At 36.9% G+C, this 17,793-nt stretch overlaps 1 protein-coding gene across 11 annotated transcripts in view; it reads left to right on the top strand.

Annotated features, from left to right (window-relative positions):
• TNIK (TRAF2 and NCK interacting kinase) overlaps positions 1 to 17,793 on the top strand; it is a 179,703-nt gene that overhangs the window by 103,339 nt on the left and 58,571 nt on the right. For all 11 annotated transcript variants that reach the window (XM_072408106.1, XM_072408103.1, XM_072408108.1 and 8 more), the window contains 3 exons: positions 13,813 to 13,988; positions 14,290 to 14,356; positions 16,098 to 16,302. In XM_072408106.1, the coding sequence (XP_072264207.1) occupies positions 13,813 to 13,988; positions 14,290 to 14,356; positions 16,098 to 16,302 (448 nt within the window). The remainder of the gene's footprint in view (positions 1 to 13,812; positions 13,989 to 14,289; positions 14,357 to 16,097; positions 16,303 to 17,793) is intronic.

The raw sequence follows: 17,793 nt of genomic DNA, 5'->3' as shown, positions 1-17,793 counted from the left end.
GGGTGGGAAGAAATTGTAGGTGGGTGGCAGCCCCTGTATTGTGACCAAGCTCTTTAGTAACCACCCAAAAACAGCCGGGTGGGTGCTGAAAAGTGCCAGGTGGTGCACCCAGCTAAAAGGGCCTGGGGAGAACCCTGCCCCTGAAATGAAGTGATCGTCCCTCCCATTTTTATGCAATCTTTTTGTTTAACCCACTAAATTAAAGCTGAATGTCTGCAGTTTAACAGCATCCGAGTTGTTTTGTTTAAAATTATTTGTGGTAATGTACAGAACTAAAATTAGAAAAAAACTGTCTCTGTCCAAATATTTATGGACCGAACTGTATATCTCTACCTTGTACACATCCGTAATGTATCATGTACCCATTTGTACCAGTTTAAAGTTCATCTCCCATACTCTACATGTTTAGGTATTTAGGGTTAAAAGAGGGAAAGAATATGGGTCCCATAAAGGAAGCTTAGTATTTTTTACTCCACCTCAGCAAGGCTGTGCTAAAAGAAAGTCAAATGAAAGTAGTAATACTTTACATTTCATCATTTTAGCACTTCCCAATTTTAACAATATCCTGTGTTAATAACTAGTATTGTTTCTCTTCTTGAGAAACTAGTATACTTCTCTCTTGTATATATGATAAATTGATTTCCTGTATTGAATGTTATCCTTTTTATTGTCCAGCTTTTTTTGTTCTCCATTTGTTTTCATCAGCTCTTCTTCCACTTATGTGCATTGCCATTGCCTCTGTATTGCTCCTCTGTTAGTACTTTCTCTTTTAAACTTATCTGCAGTTCATGGTTTTTGTCTTTTCTTATTCTCTGCTTGACTTGAGCATTAACCTTTGTGCTTTTTCATCAAGAAGGAAAGATGCCAGCTCAGTGATCTGAACAGAAAGATCCCATTTCAACTGGGAACAGCACCTGGTGCGCATGTGGCTCAGGAGGAAGACTCCAGAAGCACATGGCGTGATCCTGCAGAGATCACCAAAATGGCATGCAGAATAACACAAAACACACATTACAGAGAGATTTGAAATTTGTACAGAGACGGTTTGCATTATTTCATTTCCTCTTCTGACTTCTAGTGTTTTACATTTCAAAACCATGTGCTGAATTTGATTTGCTAGTATCCTGTGTAAATTTAAGGGTCACTCTACAAAAAATGTATTTGGTTTATTTGTATTTTTTTTGTGTGGGGGTAGATGCTTAAGCATTGCATCATTCACTGAAATACCCTAGAGATAAGATTGAGTTTGAGTTCTCAGGTCCGCACAACCTTTTTATAAAGATGTGCAATATGGTACATAGTGGTGTTTCTCCTCGCTTTTCAGTAGTAACCTAAGCTCACTGCAACTACAAACTTTGTATTGGGACAGAGCCTCTCTACCTGCTCTGTGTTTTCCTTTGTTGATTTTTTATATATCTATACAGGTGTGGATAATTTTGCTTCTGCTCTTTGCAAACTTTATTACAGATACTAACGAGATAAAAGATTGCAGAAAAAGGAGGTACCATAAGGGGGATATGACTGATAGTATCAGATAAACCTGAATAGTGCCAAGCCTTGGTTATACAATATAACATAAGAAAAAAGGAGAGGCTTTTTTGGAGGGGCACTGGATATTGAGCTGATAAAAATATCTAATTTATTAATGGTCAGTTATATCAAATTACATAGCATACAACTTGTATTCTTAAAAACCAAAAATACAGTGATTGTTACCACAACAGAGATTTTCGTTGAAAGTATGTTTTTGGTCAAAGCCTGATATCTTAATGATTATTCTATTTCCTATAATTTTAATAAATACATATTACAAATTTCCTTTCCTGACACTTTTCGTCTGTTTAGGCTTCCTCAGGAGATCTAGAGACCTGGGTAACAAGCTATAAAAAACAATATAACGAATATTAGAATATTTGCTAAATATTTAACAGTACTTACCTTCTTCAAAAGAGGTGGTATTGGTGTACAATTAGTGAATAACATATTTGTTAATCAATAATTACAAGGTGTTTAGAAGAAGGAATATGGTTTCCAAAAGGGTATATATTGAGGCAAACCTGATTAAAATGTAAAGCATAACTTACAGTTTAGACTTCAAATTCCAGCGTAACTGAAGAAAAGTAAGACATTCTTAAAAGCAGATCGTATTGATTTTGGAGGTTGACTACATACTGTGGTGATTTAATATCTAATAACAATTTTATGGTGAAAGAATGCAAAAATAATGTTAATAAGCTTAAGAGATATCCGTAATAGTACATCTAATCTATTTCAATGTTCGAAGAATCAATTTTTTCTAGGACTAGGTCTGTAATATAAATATTTTTATAGATATAGGTATTGCTGCTAAGTTAAATGAATACTTACAGGGATTCAGAGGTAAATAATTTTACCTGTTTAAGGGCCAAAAGCAAAAGTTTCAGGTTTGATTTGATGGTTTTTTGTTACCTGCTAGAGCTAAACCGTGTGTTCTGGAATTGGAAAAACAGTGAGGTGATAGTTAGTGATCAATGGGATTTAACTTTCATGTGTGATGTTATAATAAATGATAGGGTACTTACATTTGTTGTATTATTTAGTATAGTTTGTTGTAGAACTTTGGTAAGTTAAAGCAAACCCAATCTGAGAAGAAGCAGGAGAGCAAAGATAAACAATTTCTCTGAATAAAGGACTGCAATCAAATTCATATTGAGAAGAAGGTTGATATACTTACTAAAGTTTATGGTGGACGAGAATAAGGGCAGCCTGTCAGCAGTCAGCCAAGCAAATGGATGGTGCTGTGTACAGAGTGCCCTTTTAAATAATTAATGCTCGTGAATAGAGTAAAACCACGCATGTGTCAACAGCCTGCGCATACACAGTTGATTTAATGAAGCCGTAGAGCCTGGACTACTTCCACCAAGATCCTGCCAGTGTTCTGCGCATGCGTGGTTAATAATTTGAACTTGCTCTGCTCTAGCTACTTCCACCCTTAACAGGGCTAGGACGTGCATGTTAGGGACACGCACCGATATAGGCAGGGTGAAGGAGAATTCAGGGGAGGGAATTGGACTTCCACACGGCATTTAGGAAGATAGTTCTCCCATGTAGTTAGGTCATGGGCTTTGGAAAGAAATACTCTGTGCTGCTGGACATAACAACTGGTGCTTTAAGACCCTTAATTAACTCATTGAACACCAGTCTGAAATTCTTGCAGTGTGTTTACATGTAAGTACTCTGCCCAACTTTTGACTATTACTGATATCTTTTAAGCCTATTACACTGGGGAACAATTTTGAACACATTTTTGTTGACTTCAATTTTTAAACTTATTTACACTAAAATAGGTATGCTGATTCTGAAAGTGCAGTTAGTTTTCACGTCACGTTTTTCTCTACTGCTTATAATAATGCGATTACCGTAGCGTGGATTTTACGGATGTGGACAAAGGGAACACATGATAAGATGCCATTTGGTATACCTATGGTTTGGCCAGAATCAGGAGATAATTTCAGTTTTTGTTACTTTTGTATAGTAAATATTTCAGGATATAACAAGAAAAAAATATGTAACAGAGTATCTTAGTCTACCATCGGCTATGCGCCCAGTGGCTCATTCAGATGAAATCCCAGCGTTGGTTTTCGTTACACTACCTTATCTTGAGGAACATGAATATGGTGATGAATTAGGTGACAACAATGATGAAGAGTTTCAAATTGAAGAGGACTTTGTTCATAAGGGATTTGATCAGCATAGGTTGAGTGATTTAGCACGTGATTTGGGACTATCGAAAAAGGCTTCAGAACTCCTAGCATCAAGACTGCGTGAGAAAAACTTATTTGAAAAAGGAACGAAGGTATTGTACTTTCGAACCAGAGAAATTGCATTTCTGCAGTATTTTGGAACTGACAGTGGCTTTGTGTATTGTCAATAACATACCTGGTTTAATGGAGGAAGTGGGAATTCCAATCTATAACTCAACTGAATGGCGACTATTCATCGATAGCTCAAAGTGGAGCTTAAAGTGTGTCTTCCTTCACAATGGCAATATATTTGGGTCAGCCCCAATCGGCCATTCAGTTTCTCTTTGTAATGAATATGCAGACACAAAGAGAGTCATTGAGTTGTTGCAATATCACCAACACATTTGGGTCATCTGTGTTGACTTTAAACTGGTATGCTTCCTTCTTAGTCAGCAACTCGGATACACCAAGTTTCCCTGTTATCTGTGCATGTGGGACAGCAGAGCTTGTGGGAGGCATTGGGTGGAAAGAAATTGGCCATCAAGATCTGCCACAAAACAAGGTGATCCAAACATTCTACATGAGCCTGAAGGTGACTCTTTCAAGTACGTAATTTTGGCATTTGCTAGCCTGTCATTTGAAAAAATAAAGGCTGGTTTGTTTAATGGTATGCAGATTTGACAGCTCATCAAAGATGAACATTTCATCAGGACAATGTCAGAAGTCGAATAGAATGCTTGGTTTTCATTCAAAGCCATTGTCAAAGACTTTCTTGGAAACACACAAGCAAATAATTACACAGAAATTGTCCAGAAACTCTGAGAGCTACAAAATACTTCGTTGTAATATGAGCATCAAGGTGCATTTTCTGCATAGCCATCTTTCTAAATTCCCCGGAAAACCTTGGTGCAGTCAGTGGTGAGCAAGGTGAACGATTCCACCAAGATTTGAAGGTCATGGAAGGACGGTATCAGGGTACATGAAATGTACATATGATAGCTGACTATTGTTGGAGCATCCCGCGTGATTGTCCTAACACTGAACACTCCAGTCCACTTTAAGTCTAAATTTTTACCTTAACTGCTTACCCAAATATTTTTCAAATGTTTTACTGTAAAAAAGAATATGTAATAGAGTAACAATAAATCCTTTGTATGAACAAAAATAATTAAAAAATATAAAAATAATTAAATAAACAGTACATTTAAGTTTCTATTTCATTATTTTTTCATTGTAGAATTTGTGTTTTGACACAAATGGAGGGTACCCTGTATCGTAAAAACTGGATGTGATGGCAAAAAATGTCATTTCTGGATTCTGGATTTACCACCCAAAAATGAGTCAAAAAAAGTGTAAGATCTAACGCAACAAAAAGTTAGTTCCCCAGTATTATCATTTATGTTGAAAGAATGCAAAAACCAGCAGACTGTTAATACTTTGGCTTTTTTTAAAGGTGCTCACATTTCCTGATCAACTAAACAAGTGCATTTGATTATCAGTACCTGACTGCTACTTACAGTAACTTCTTAATTTTTTGTAAGTAGTAAAGGTTTACCTAATTTTTCCCACACACTGCTTCTGCATTTCAGTTTAGTCTTTGTTAAATGGTTACGGACACAATGTATTGTGTCGCGTTGTTCATCTGAGGTTGTATTTTTCTTTTTCTCATGACAGTGTACCCTGTTTCCCCGATGGTAAGACACTGTCTTATTTTTTTTAGGAAGGCCAAAATATGCTCTAGGGCTTATTTTCAGGGGGATGCCTTATTTACCCAGGAAGAAGACTACAGTACACAGTTATTATTAAAAAAAAACAGAATTTTATTACCTGTATATGGTACAGTATAATGGTAATAACGGCAGTTGTCATTACAAACCAGCATAACCAGACAAATTGAGCATCCATAACTTGTAACGGTGTTATTGTTTCCATACAACAATCTATGGCATAGTACGGTACATTTACACATTTATTCAATGACAACCAAGTCATCATCTTCTGGAACATCATCGTAACAAACCCCACTCTGAATTTCCAGGTTAATTACTTCTGACTCGATTTCTTTTAGAATCTGGTGACCAAATCTCTCATGTTTAGCAACAGCACTGTCCTTAAAGGAGTACTTCTTATCAAGGTAGCCTGCTCGTAGCGCATGTTCAATGCAACTGTCAGTGATTTTCTCCCATGAATTCTTCACCCAAGTCACAACCTCTTGCAGTTTAGGCTTCACAAAGTTTCCACGCTGATTTCTCACCATTCTATTTTCAAAGTAGTCATTAATTTCCATGCGCAGATTGTCCTTGAATGGCTTGTTGATTGCAATATCCAAAGTCTGGAGATAGGCCGTCATTCCTGCGGGAATCATGACTTGATCTATTTTTCTTTCATGAAGAAATGACTTCATATCTTTAGCGCGATGAGTGCTGGCTGCATCCCAGACTAGCAGACCTCTTTGGCTCCCTCGCATAACAAGTGGCAGCATTAAATCGACCCATTTTCTTATGACTGCTTGTGTGGCCCAGGCTTTTTCAGTTTCAAGAACAAAAATTCCTGAAACACGTTCAATCTTTTCCTTCTTGCCCTTAGAAATGATTAGAGGTGTGACTTTGGTGCCATCCAGCCGAATTGCCAAAATACAGGTAACACGTGCACTTTCGTAAGCAGTGGAGGGAACGTACACTGAGGAGGCACCCCGCTGTTCAATTGTTGTTTGAGATGATTGGCCCATAAACACTGCAGTTTCATCCATAGCAATCATGTTGGAAAGATTGTATTTTGAGAAATCAATATCATTAATAAAGGACTTGAATGCAAGTGCTCTCTTAATAACTTGAGCATCTTCCAGCCTAAACAATGTTGTGGATCTTCTTAAAGACAGTTCGTTTCGCTGAAGGAAATTATCCAACCAGTGTTTTGATGCTTTGAAGTTTTCCGGGATGTCAAACTGTGGTGCTATTGCAAGCGCATATTCTTGAATTTGAGCCCTAGTCACAACCAAGGCCTTTGCTCTCCTGTCAACAACCCATTCACAGATCAGATCTTCCAGCTCTGGAAATGTTGCTTGGCGACCTGATCCACTCTTGCGTTTGGTACCTCTTCCATTTTCCACTTGTTCCATGAGTTTACCATACTCTGCTCGCCACTTGCGGACCATTCCGATATTCAACATCTTTTCCTTGCAGAAAGCAGGAAGAGTTTGGCCCCAAGATTCTTCCACAATTCTCATCTTGTACTCCATCGTGTAGCTTTTCCTTTTTGTGCTCATGTCTAAGGGTAAAATAAAGATATGGCATTGAGGTATCCGAGTGGGGGGAGGACTTAAAACTTCAGGGGGGGACCATTTTAGTAACCCCTTCTGATCCTCATGTGCCATTCCTGTCCCCTTCTGATCAATCATGTGCCAATCATTGTCCCCTTCTGATTAATCTGATCCATTCATTGTCCCCTTCTACTGTAATCAATAATATACCGTACCATTAAATGTCCCATTGTATTTCATCATATACTGTACCATTTAATGTCCCATTCTAAAGCTGGCCATACAAGGTACCATATGATTTTTCGGCCGACCGATTTTTCATCCAACAAACGTAATACGAATGTAATACGATCGTATTGCGTTCGTACGGGACCGAACGACGGGATACGTTCGCGATAGGTACGTTCGCAATGCGTTCGTTGGAGGAAGAAAACGGTTGGCTGAAGAATCGGTCGGCCGAAAAATCATATGGTACCTTGTATGGCCAGCTTTATCCATCATACCATATATTGTACCATTTAATGTCCCCAATGTTCTCCATCAGGGAAACACAGTAAAGAGATTATTCTGTAGTGCAACATCAGAGGGGACTTGACAATGTGAAACCATTGTTTATATACCGTATGCATTTTAAACAGGCTTTATATACAGTACGGTAAGTGGTATTGCTCACAGCAAAAGAAACCTGTATGCGTGTCTCACTTTTGGATGTTCTGGCCGTGAACAAACTCCTGCAGTCTCCGTTAGGGAGGGATGAGGGAAGCTGCCTGTGTTTCCTTGCGCAGAGTCACGTGCGCGCGCTGCAGTCCTGTCACTTCCTCCTCTTCACTTCATGACGAGGCGCGGCACGCAGCCATGGAGACGGAGGGACCACACGGAGTCACCCACCGTACCACCCGATTCGGGTAAGCGCAGGTATCGGTGGGTGGCTTATTTGCGGGGGGGTGCCTTATTTTACATTTTTTTCTAAAAAGGGGGGGCTGTCTTATTTGATGGCCCTGCCTTATCATCGGGGAAACACGGTATGTATTCAAACACACACGCCACATGTATAAATGTTTTTGTTCTACAGTTTTTCTCAGTATGCCAAAATAAATCTTTATAGGTCATTAAAATGTAAATAGGTAGACAATAGTGTAATTATAGGAATCTATTTATAAAGCAGTGAATCTGACATTCACCAAACATTTTCTGGTGGAAAATCTATCACTGCCATTGAAAAGACATGGATCTGGAAGATTCTCCTCTAGAGCATGTTTAGTAAATTTCATATTCCCTGGTTTATAGATAACACACACATTGTTGCTGGAATTGATTCATTTAGCATTCGGGATTTAGAGACCTCTAAGCACAAAAGTGGTAAAACATTAAATTAAAAGAAATTTGGGAAAAATGCATTATCTGTAATCTCACAATAAATATGGGCTGCTCTGATGCTTTTTGCCAACCCTTAATTTTTGAAAAAATGCTGGTAGAAAGTTGGGAATTTTTAACCGCTGTATATCACACTTGTTTGACAGGCACGGTCTGAACTATACGCTTTAGCTTTGTAGCCCATAGATTAATCAGCATTTTTAGCATCTAGGAATGCCTTTGACTGCCTTAACACACTCTTGCATCTCTACGGAAGTAAAATCACTGATGGTGTACTAGTTTTTGCAAAACTTAGTTTTCTGTTTATATATTTTAATTGCAGCTAGCTTGAGATTCCCTAAAACGTAAAATAGAAAATAGGGTGTCTGTTGTCAGGAATATCCAGTAAATATATTGGACAGAAGAAAATAAATGCCTCAGTCTGTGATCTTCACTCTTTAGTTCCATTTTATAAGTGCTTCTTACATCTGTTAGATCTGCCAGACAAACCGTGTCACTGTCTGCAAATGGAGTGGATGCCTAGAGATTTGCTGTACATTGCTTAATAAATTTCACACATCCTCCACATGTAAGCAGAGACAAAAGGTCAGCAATTTATGTTAAGGGAATAGAATGAAATCAGGAAAGAGCGACAGGATACAAACAACCTGTGATCTCAGGTATTGATTCAATTAGCCCTTGGCTCAGAGGATCATGTTAATAATGCAGTAAAGGCTGTGCATAAAATTTAACACACTGTAATAGAAAGTCAGTGTTCCTTTCACCTCAACAACTGATTTCCAGGAATCTCTGTCACTTTGCTTAATTAGGGTTCCGTTGTAACCAACACCCCCACCCATCTCCCCTGCACTCTTCCACCCCTCTCCGTTCCTCTGCTAGAGCCATGACTCCAACCCCCTTACTAAGTTCTGACGTGGGATTCGAAAAACTTGTGGTTTCTTATGTAGCAGTGTTTGGACATTGGCTGTTTGGGTTTAAAAAGGCCAAAAATATACCAAAGGATGTGTCAGTTTAATGCCCCAGAAAACGCAGGTTTTACAGAGTATTGGGTAGAAGAGAACCAGTCATAAAACTACCATGGTGTGTTATTTACTTTTTTTTTCTTCTCCCCCATTTTTGCAAGTTAAAGTATTTTGTACTTTAGCATTCTGTTTTGATGAGTCACTTGATCTTAAATGATTTTTTGTGCATTATTGTCGGCCCCCAGTAGATACCGCTATGTCCCCAATTACGGGGTGTAACAAACTAATATTAAACTGGACAGCAACAGTTGAACACTTTACATGAGGACACAGCTCCATCTACTGGTGTGACCCAAATATTAACCAGGATTTTATTTTTCATTTACAGGTCAAAATAAATCTTGGCTAATTTTTGTCATCTCTGTTTTGGATTTTCACCTCACTTCCTGTACAAAATGGTTAAAGAAAAAAAATTCCAAAATGGTAGGAGATCCTGGCTTGGAAAGTTGTCATACTCTTAGAAGCCTGAACAGGTTTCAGTGACAGCCACAATTTTTTTTTATTTTTTTTTATCCTAGTGGCGGTGGTTACCAGGACAAATATAATGAATCTTATGTCAGAACACAAGCAGTGTTTACTCACTTCCCCAAAATTACTATACAATACAGTATCTATACCTAATATATATATATATATATATATATATATATACACACACACACACATGTTTTTAGTAACTTTAGGCTAAACTCTGAGATAATTATATACTATCAATATACAACAGGAATGTATATTGTTTCTAGAGTCTTGGAGTGTTTTGAGTATTCCGGATCTGTTAAGTAATGCAGCATAAACCTTTGCTGTTGTGCAAGAATTTCCTGTAATGAAGCCTCTGCACATTTCACATCAATGATACTTTTTAAAATGTTTACAGTGATGCATACATAGCACATTTATATCCTCTGTGGCTAATAAGAAATACATTTAAGTTTGTGTATCTTAGCTTGTAGCTCACTTCCTGCCCAAGGGTGTGTTCATTTACCCTACTGTATTACACTATTGTACAAAGAGAACAGAAAGTACATTTCTCCATAATTTAGACTGTTTCCTTGGTCCTCAATTATGTTTTTGCACTTGCCAAACAGATAAAAAAAAGTAGTGTTTTTAGTAACTTTAGGCTAAACTCTGAGATAATTATATACTATCAATATACAACAGGAATGTATATTGTTTCTAGAGTCTTGGAGTGTTTTGAGTATTCCAGATCTGTTAAGTAATGCAGCATAAACCTTTGCTGTTGTGCAAGAATTTCCTGTAATGAAGCCTCTGCACATTTCACATCAATGATACTTTTTAAAATGTTTACAGTGATGCATACATAGCACATTTATATCCTCTGTGGCTAATAAGAAATACATTTAAGTTTGTGTATCTTAGCTTGTAGCTCACTTCCTGCCCAAGGGTGTGTTCATTTACCCTACTGTATTACACTATTGTACAAAGAGAACAGAAAGTACATTTCTCCATAATTTAGACTGTTTCCTTGGTCCTCAATTATGTTTTTGCACTTGCCAAACAGATAAAAAAAAGTAGTACATTTAAGGGATCAAAAAAGGAATGTTCATGTTAGTGTCATGGTTTATATACACTTTACTTTAACCAAGACGAGGTAACAGAATATGAATTGGTCTGCAACCAGATAAAACCCCTGGTTCCATGACACTTTAGAAATCTATGCTGTACATAGTATGTTCTGTATGCCAACCATAATGTAACAACGCACTGGTACAATAGCCTTTTCTCATTACCACGAAAGTTGGTGGTTTATTTTTGTTTCTGTATATAAAACCCTTGTTTGTCTTGTACTTGAATTTTCCTTTAATGTGGTATTATCTTTATGGTTTTGACATTTGTAGAACATTTATTTAGACCATCTGCACATAAAAAGAGAGCTGCAGTGGAGCAGTTGGCTATTCCATTCAGTTCTTCTCTTAAAAGAAGCATTGCATGCTGTTATGTGTTTAAGTTACTCTTTCACTCCAGTTTTCTATCCATTTATGGATTTATTGGTCACTGAAAGTCAGATATTTACCCAAACATTCTGATCTGAAGGGTTGTGTGTGACATACAGCCATGATATAGGATTAAACAGTGTTCTTGTGGTTCATTCTAGTAGAGTCTTCATCCTGTTCAATGACCTTAATACATGTGCAAATAAATTGTCACAAACTCATTATAGATGCACTTGTTCAGGAATGCCCCAGATTCTGCTAAAGTTATCTAAGCAAACTGCATAATGATGACCAAGGAGCTGATCGATACAAGACCAGAATAAAGTTCTAAAGAAGCACCAATCAGAGCTGAGTTATGCAACCAATAAATATCTTCGTTAGTGGTACAGCCTTCTTGTTACCTTTAAGATTAGTGGAAACACAAGAGGAAGTTTGATTGGCAGACCTAAATAAAATACAGTTTTATTGTGATCTTGTCTACATGTGCCCCCTTTAAACTGTATTTTGCAGCAGCTGGAAATGTAGAATAGACACACAAAAAAAGCGATATATAGGATTTATAATCCTAAAAAAGCCATTAAATGGAATGACGATTCTTTTATCTTTTTATATGAATATAATTTGGTGCCTCTGTGCTTACTCTGTGAATTGTTAGGCTATAAGGCTATAAAAAGAAGAGTAGAATAATGCAATGTCTGTACATCAGTGACATTTATTATGTAGCTTTCAGAGGGAGTCTGTACTAATGCTTTTCATCTGAACTGTAAGGTAAATTTCTGGTGTCCTGTCACTAATACTTCCTGTCAGCAGACATCATGCGCGCCAAGCGTTCCATTAACGGCTAGCTGCTGTGCTCCTAACAACCTGCAGTGCAACACAACACAATTTACATCTCTCTCCACAAATGGATAAGACAGAAATTATTCATGATTAAGAAACACCTCCATATTTAACTATTCCAGCTTATATCATGGTAACATGGGGTAAACGGAGAGCCCAATGTATTCTTACATAATAGATGCATTTAGGAATGTAGAGTACAGCTTTGATCTGTAAGTAGATATGTATATAGCGATGTGATGAGCTATTTATATACTGGCTTTATTAAATGATCCAGAACTTTTGGAATCAACTACTTTAGGAATTTGTCTTGGTGTCACCTTCTAGCAATCCCCTGAACAGCAGCAGAACCCAGGCTGGCAAAGAAAGGGGCAGAACAAGTAGCCAATATCTGATGATGTCTTCTGCTGTGCATGTACTACCCAATCACAGATTGAGGCAAGGAGGTGACCAATACTTTGTTGCTCACAGTGGATACAGCTTTGCATTTGACTTGGTCCACATCCATAGGAATGTGGTGAGCAGTGTGTATGTGCCATACATTTGCTATCTGAGTGACATTGCTAAAGCTTGGCAGCGCCAGGCCAGACTTTGCAAAAATCATGTGCCTGAAGCTATTAACATTGCTGTGGGGTCGGGGATGCTGATCAATAAAGGGTAACTTTAGCAAAAGTGAAGCTGTCTTTTAGTTGGGGTGTAGAAAAAAAATCACTAGTTTAATTTGTGTATTTTTACTTTTTGCCCTTAGTTCAGTTTTGAAATTTTATTCCACCTCTGAGTAATTTACTTTTTGGCTGAAGTTAATTGGTGTGCCCCAAGTGTAAATACATTTTCACCTTTTGTAGCTCCGGCATAAAATTATGTTCAGTGAAGCTCCCTATGTGATTTCTGCTTCTTTCACTTTCTCTTGTTTGTGTTTTTAGAACAGGTTAAATTTTGTAAGATGTCATTGAAATATCTTATGTTTGGATTAGTCATCTGTAGCCTAGCTAAAGTAAATGAATAGTTTTGGATGGAAGTCTTTTGAAAATCTTTATTTTATGGACTTCCAGACTTTGTAAGGATATGACATTGTGTTATTTACTGATAACTAGAGAATTACTTTCAATTAAACATATTTAGCAATAGTAAGAGTATGTAAGTCAATTTGTGGGCACTAAATTGAATTGCGATCACAGATATCGCCCTGTAAAAACAAATATATCTAACTGCTGCATTGGGTTGAGTTGTGGGTGGGACTGAATAGGTCCTTGCACTACAGTCTGGGACCTTGCAGTATAGTCTGTCTTCAGAAAACTACAGGAAGGTGGACACAAACCCATCATCCCACACAAATGAGGGTGTGACTTTGACCTGTCTTTATTACTGTAAATTCCTACCCAGAAAAAATGTGCAGGCCTTTTTTATTATTAATAATAAACAGGATTTGCATTTTACTTTTTCATTCTGCATTACTACATATCTTAAAGAAATACGAAAAGGATGCCAAGATTCACGTCGTCGTGTAGTTAGAAAACATTTGTTTAGCCCACTTTAATTTATGGTATGACTTTGACAGGCTTTTATGCTGTCTACTTAGATTCATTACATGTTTCATGTTTCCATCTGAAGGCATGAATTACGATCAAATGTTTTCCATTTAGGTCCAAGAAGTTTCAATCATTCATCGAAAGCTGCCTAGTAAAGAACCACGGCCAAAGACCCACTACAGAGCAGCTTATGAAGCATCCCTTTATCAGAGACCAGCCGAATGAAAGACAGGTTCGAATTCAACTGAAGGACCACATTGATCGAACTAAGAAAAAACGTGGAGAGAAAGGTAATAGGATTAGTCACAAGCATCAAGTTGTGAATTAACTTTTAACATGTGTAATCAATAATGTAATATCAGGCTTTCATTTTTTCTGATAATAGTAAATTGATGGAGAGGAAAGTCAAATTTGAAGTGACTTATTCATAACAAATGTGTGCTAGTTAATTTTCTTTCTTTCAAGTTTGGCAGTCCACAAAACACACATGCACGTATTTCTCAATAAAAGCATAGATTAATGTGTATTCATTCATGCATATAAAATCAATGGTTTGCATGTACCTATTGACTTTTTTTATTTTCTTTCCAGATGAAACAGAATATGAGTATAGTGGAAGTGAAGAAGAGGAGGAAGATAACGATTCAGGAGAGCCAAGGTAAATTTGCAATGGTGCAGTAATTAGAAATCCTCCAGTGGAGAGTAGAATATATATGTCATATATATCAATAATGATGTGTACATTGTTCTGAAAATCTTTTTTGATGGATTAGTTTTGCCAAGACAAATACAAGCATTGAAGCAATCAAGTATGAAACTATACACCATTTGAACTGCCTACATCAAACATAGGTTAATAACCCATGAATTAAAGATCCTAAATATTGTCTCAGGATATGGTAATAGATATCCTGGAGGACTGAATGTAATTTTTTTTGTTGTGTGTGTTTTTTTTTCTTGGGGGGGGTCTTCTGTTTTAGAGCACATATTAGTAGTACATAAATGCTATATACGATTAGAAAAACATAACATGAAAGTATAAGGATATGCTGTTACAAGTCATCATTTAAAAATTACTGAGAGCTATTTATCTACACACGCTGCAAGCACCCTTTAGGCTGTACCCTTATGTTTGGCAGTTTGCTTTACAAAGACACAAGTGAGCAGACAACAATATAGACGAACAATGCAGTTTACATTTGTCTTATTATGGAATGTTGTCTAACTTTACTGAGCGTCCGTCTTTAGTATGCCTTTGGTTCAATGCAGTTTTCTTTTACTTCATACCAAAGTACTTGTCTATTCCTAACATTTTGTGAGCACTGCTTTAGATGGTCATGTATGGCAACATTACAGCCTCTTAAGAATCCAGCTTCGGATTTTACTTGTCTTTCACGTATTTTATGTTTGTAATGATAAATATATTGTGGTAGAAGTTATCATTTCCAGGCCACATGGGACATTCACATTAAAGCTTAACTAATGTCCACTAAAAAGCCACACGGGGTTGGATTTCAGCTTCAACAGTTTGCAATTGTCAGACCTGGTGAGCAAGCAGCAGAGGAGAACTCCTTGTGTATCATTGCTATAGAACTCTGTAATCAAAGTTTTTACTGAAGAGCTCTAGTGCTGACTCGCAGAGGGTGTTGTATACCTCTGCAGAGAGACAGCTGCTCACACTTAGATAGTATTAGTCCTTCTTTACAGCTTACTGAAAAACTAAAATCTATTATAAACCATAAGATATTTAAAGATTTCTTTTACTGCAAACTACATCTGACATTAGTTAGGCTTTAAAGTATGAAAAAAAAGGCGCCACCAAAGGGGGAACCACATATGCCCATTTTTTCCCTATTGTAATTTGAACAGATAACAAGACATGCAGTGCTAGTTTACACTGAGGATTAGAGCTACAATACACTAATTTAGTAATGCTGAAGTCTGGAATAAGCAAACATTGGAGTTAGAGGCATATGTATTCCTTTTTGAATCTTAAAGTGCATAAAACTTTTATTTGTTCATTCTTTCATAAAATTTTGTGCAGATAATTCTGATAAAGACTGATCACTGCTGCCTTCACCCCTTGTGCAGGGTGATTGGTCTTATATCTGCTCCCCTTTGGTTTTTTAAGGCAGGTGTTATTTCTCTTTGGAAAGTTTTTGAATACTCATTAGAAATCTTGGGTCCGTTTAAGGAAAGAATTATAAAATGCAGAATGATGAAAGTAAAAAGCTCGTATAGCATGAAAATGTCATGAGAAATATAAATTTTAAAACCAAAAATACATAAAATGTTATTTAATGCTTTTAAAGAGCCACAAGTCATTGTAAGAGCAAATTATTACATCTACTGAAAATGTTACAAAAGTTTAGGTATTGCTAATGCTTTTGTGTACCCAGCTCAATTTTAAATCTTCCCGGCGAGTCAACGCTAAGACGGGATTTCTTGAGGCTGCAGTTGGCTAACAAGGAGCGTTCGGAGGCCCTTAGACGTCAGCAGCAAGAACAGCAGCAACGTGAAAATGAGGAGCACAAAAGGCAACTTCTGGCTGAGAGGCAGAAACGCATTGAAGAGCAGAAAGAACAAAGAAGACGTTTAGAAGAGGTAATGCTGATTTTCTCTTCTGGAAGATAAACCAGCAGCTGTATAGGGGCCAAAATTATTTGGGGAATGTATAAGTACTAATAATAGATAGGAAAAGTAATCTTTTCATATAACACCATCAGTAAAGTATTCTTCTCTGAGGAGAAAAGCCAATTTACTGTGTGTTGTGGTGGTAAAAAAGATATACAGCAATCCTTATAATTACAATGAAAATGACAATGCAATGTCTATTTTTGAATAGAATATACAATTCATTTTCTTTTATAAAAGTTTTAGAAGGTATGTCATTAATGTTGAACCATTGAGCCCTCTATGACACAATTTAAAGTTTATAATTTAGTAAAAGAGTTGCATTGAAGACCATCTTTCATTTAGTTACATGGATCAGATTGGTTAGTGGACATGCTGGCTTTCAGTGTGGTGAATTTGGTATGTCTCAAATAACATTATTTTTGTTTTGTATACAGTAGAGAGAATATGTAAAACCCCTATGTCCAGGCTATGACCCTTGAGGAGGTAATCTTTTTAGATAGCTGTCACTGGAACAAGTATTCACATTAGACGAGTTTCCCTCTCTTTTTTGCTATAGTGACCACTCAGAAGTTTTGGATATTCTTGGTTTAAGTATGATAATTGTTTTGAGGTCTAGCAAATTGACATCTAAAATCTGTATACAAAAATGTGTAGAGTCAAAACACGTAAGCTCGTATGCACGTATTATTTTCACCAGTCCAAAGTAAAGGTTACGGAAAACCTTTTAACCTAAAATACTATACATCCTAATGATACACAATACATAAAATGAGGCTTGTATACCACTAGGCCTACAGTGTAACTGAGTGTGTGTATATGGTATATATATATATAGATAGATAGATCGAGATAGAGATAGATAGATAGATATATATATATATATATATGTGACCCCTAACACACAGCATCAAAAAAGGAGGCGGGAAATCTGGGAAGAGAAGGCCGGAACAGGCTCAAGAGCTATCACCAGCAGTCCTGATTCCCATATACTATTCTAAAAATGCCAGCTATATTATATAAGAAGTGTTGCTATTGGGGAGTTTGTTTTTGATAGCTTAATATGATAGTGTTGCTTTCTACACATTAAACACAATTGTAACCATGCTAACTGAATTAGCATCCTCGAGCTAAAAGAATTCTTACGTCAGTATTATTATTATTTTTTTTATTTTTATTAATATTATTAATAAACAGGATTTATATAGCGCCAGCATATTACGCAGCGCTGTACATTAAAAAGGGGTTGCAAATGACAGACTAATACAGACCGTAATATAGGAGGAGAGGACCCTGCCCTGAAAAGCTTACAATCTAGTAGGTTGGGGAATTTACACACAATAGGATGGGAGATATGTAGTGGTGGGAATTAGTGATGGTTTCAAAAGACAGAAGAAGACGGGTAGGCAAGTTTGAAAAAATGGGTTTTGAGTGCTCTTTTAAATTAGCAAAAAGTAGGAG

This window comes from Pyxicephalus adspersus, chromosome 4 (genome assembly GCF_032062135.1).
Source record: "Pyxicephalus adspersus chromosome 4, UCB_Pads_2.0, whole genome shotgun sequence".
Lineage (NCBI taxonomy): Eukaryota > Metazoa > Chordata > Amphibia > Anura > Pyxicephalidae > Pyxicephalus > Pyxicephalus adspersus.
The sequence above is the reverse complement of the archived record's forward strand: the minus strand, read 5'-3'. Positions and strand labels throughout refer to the sequence as shown.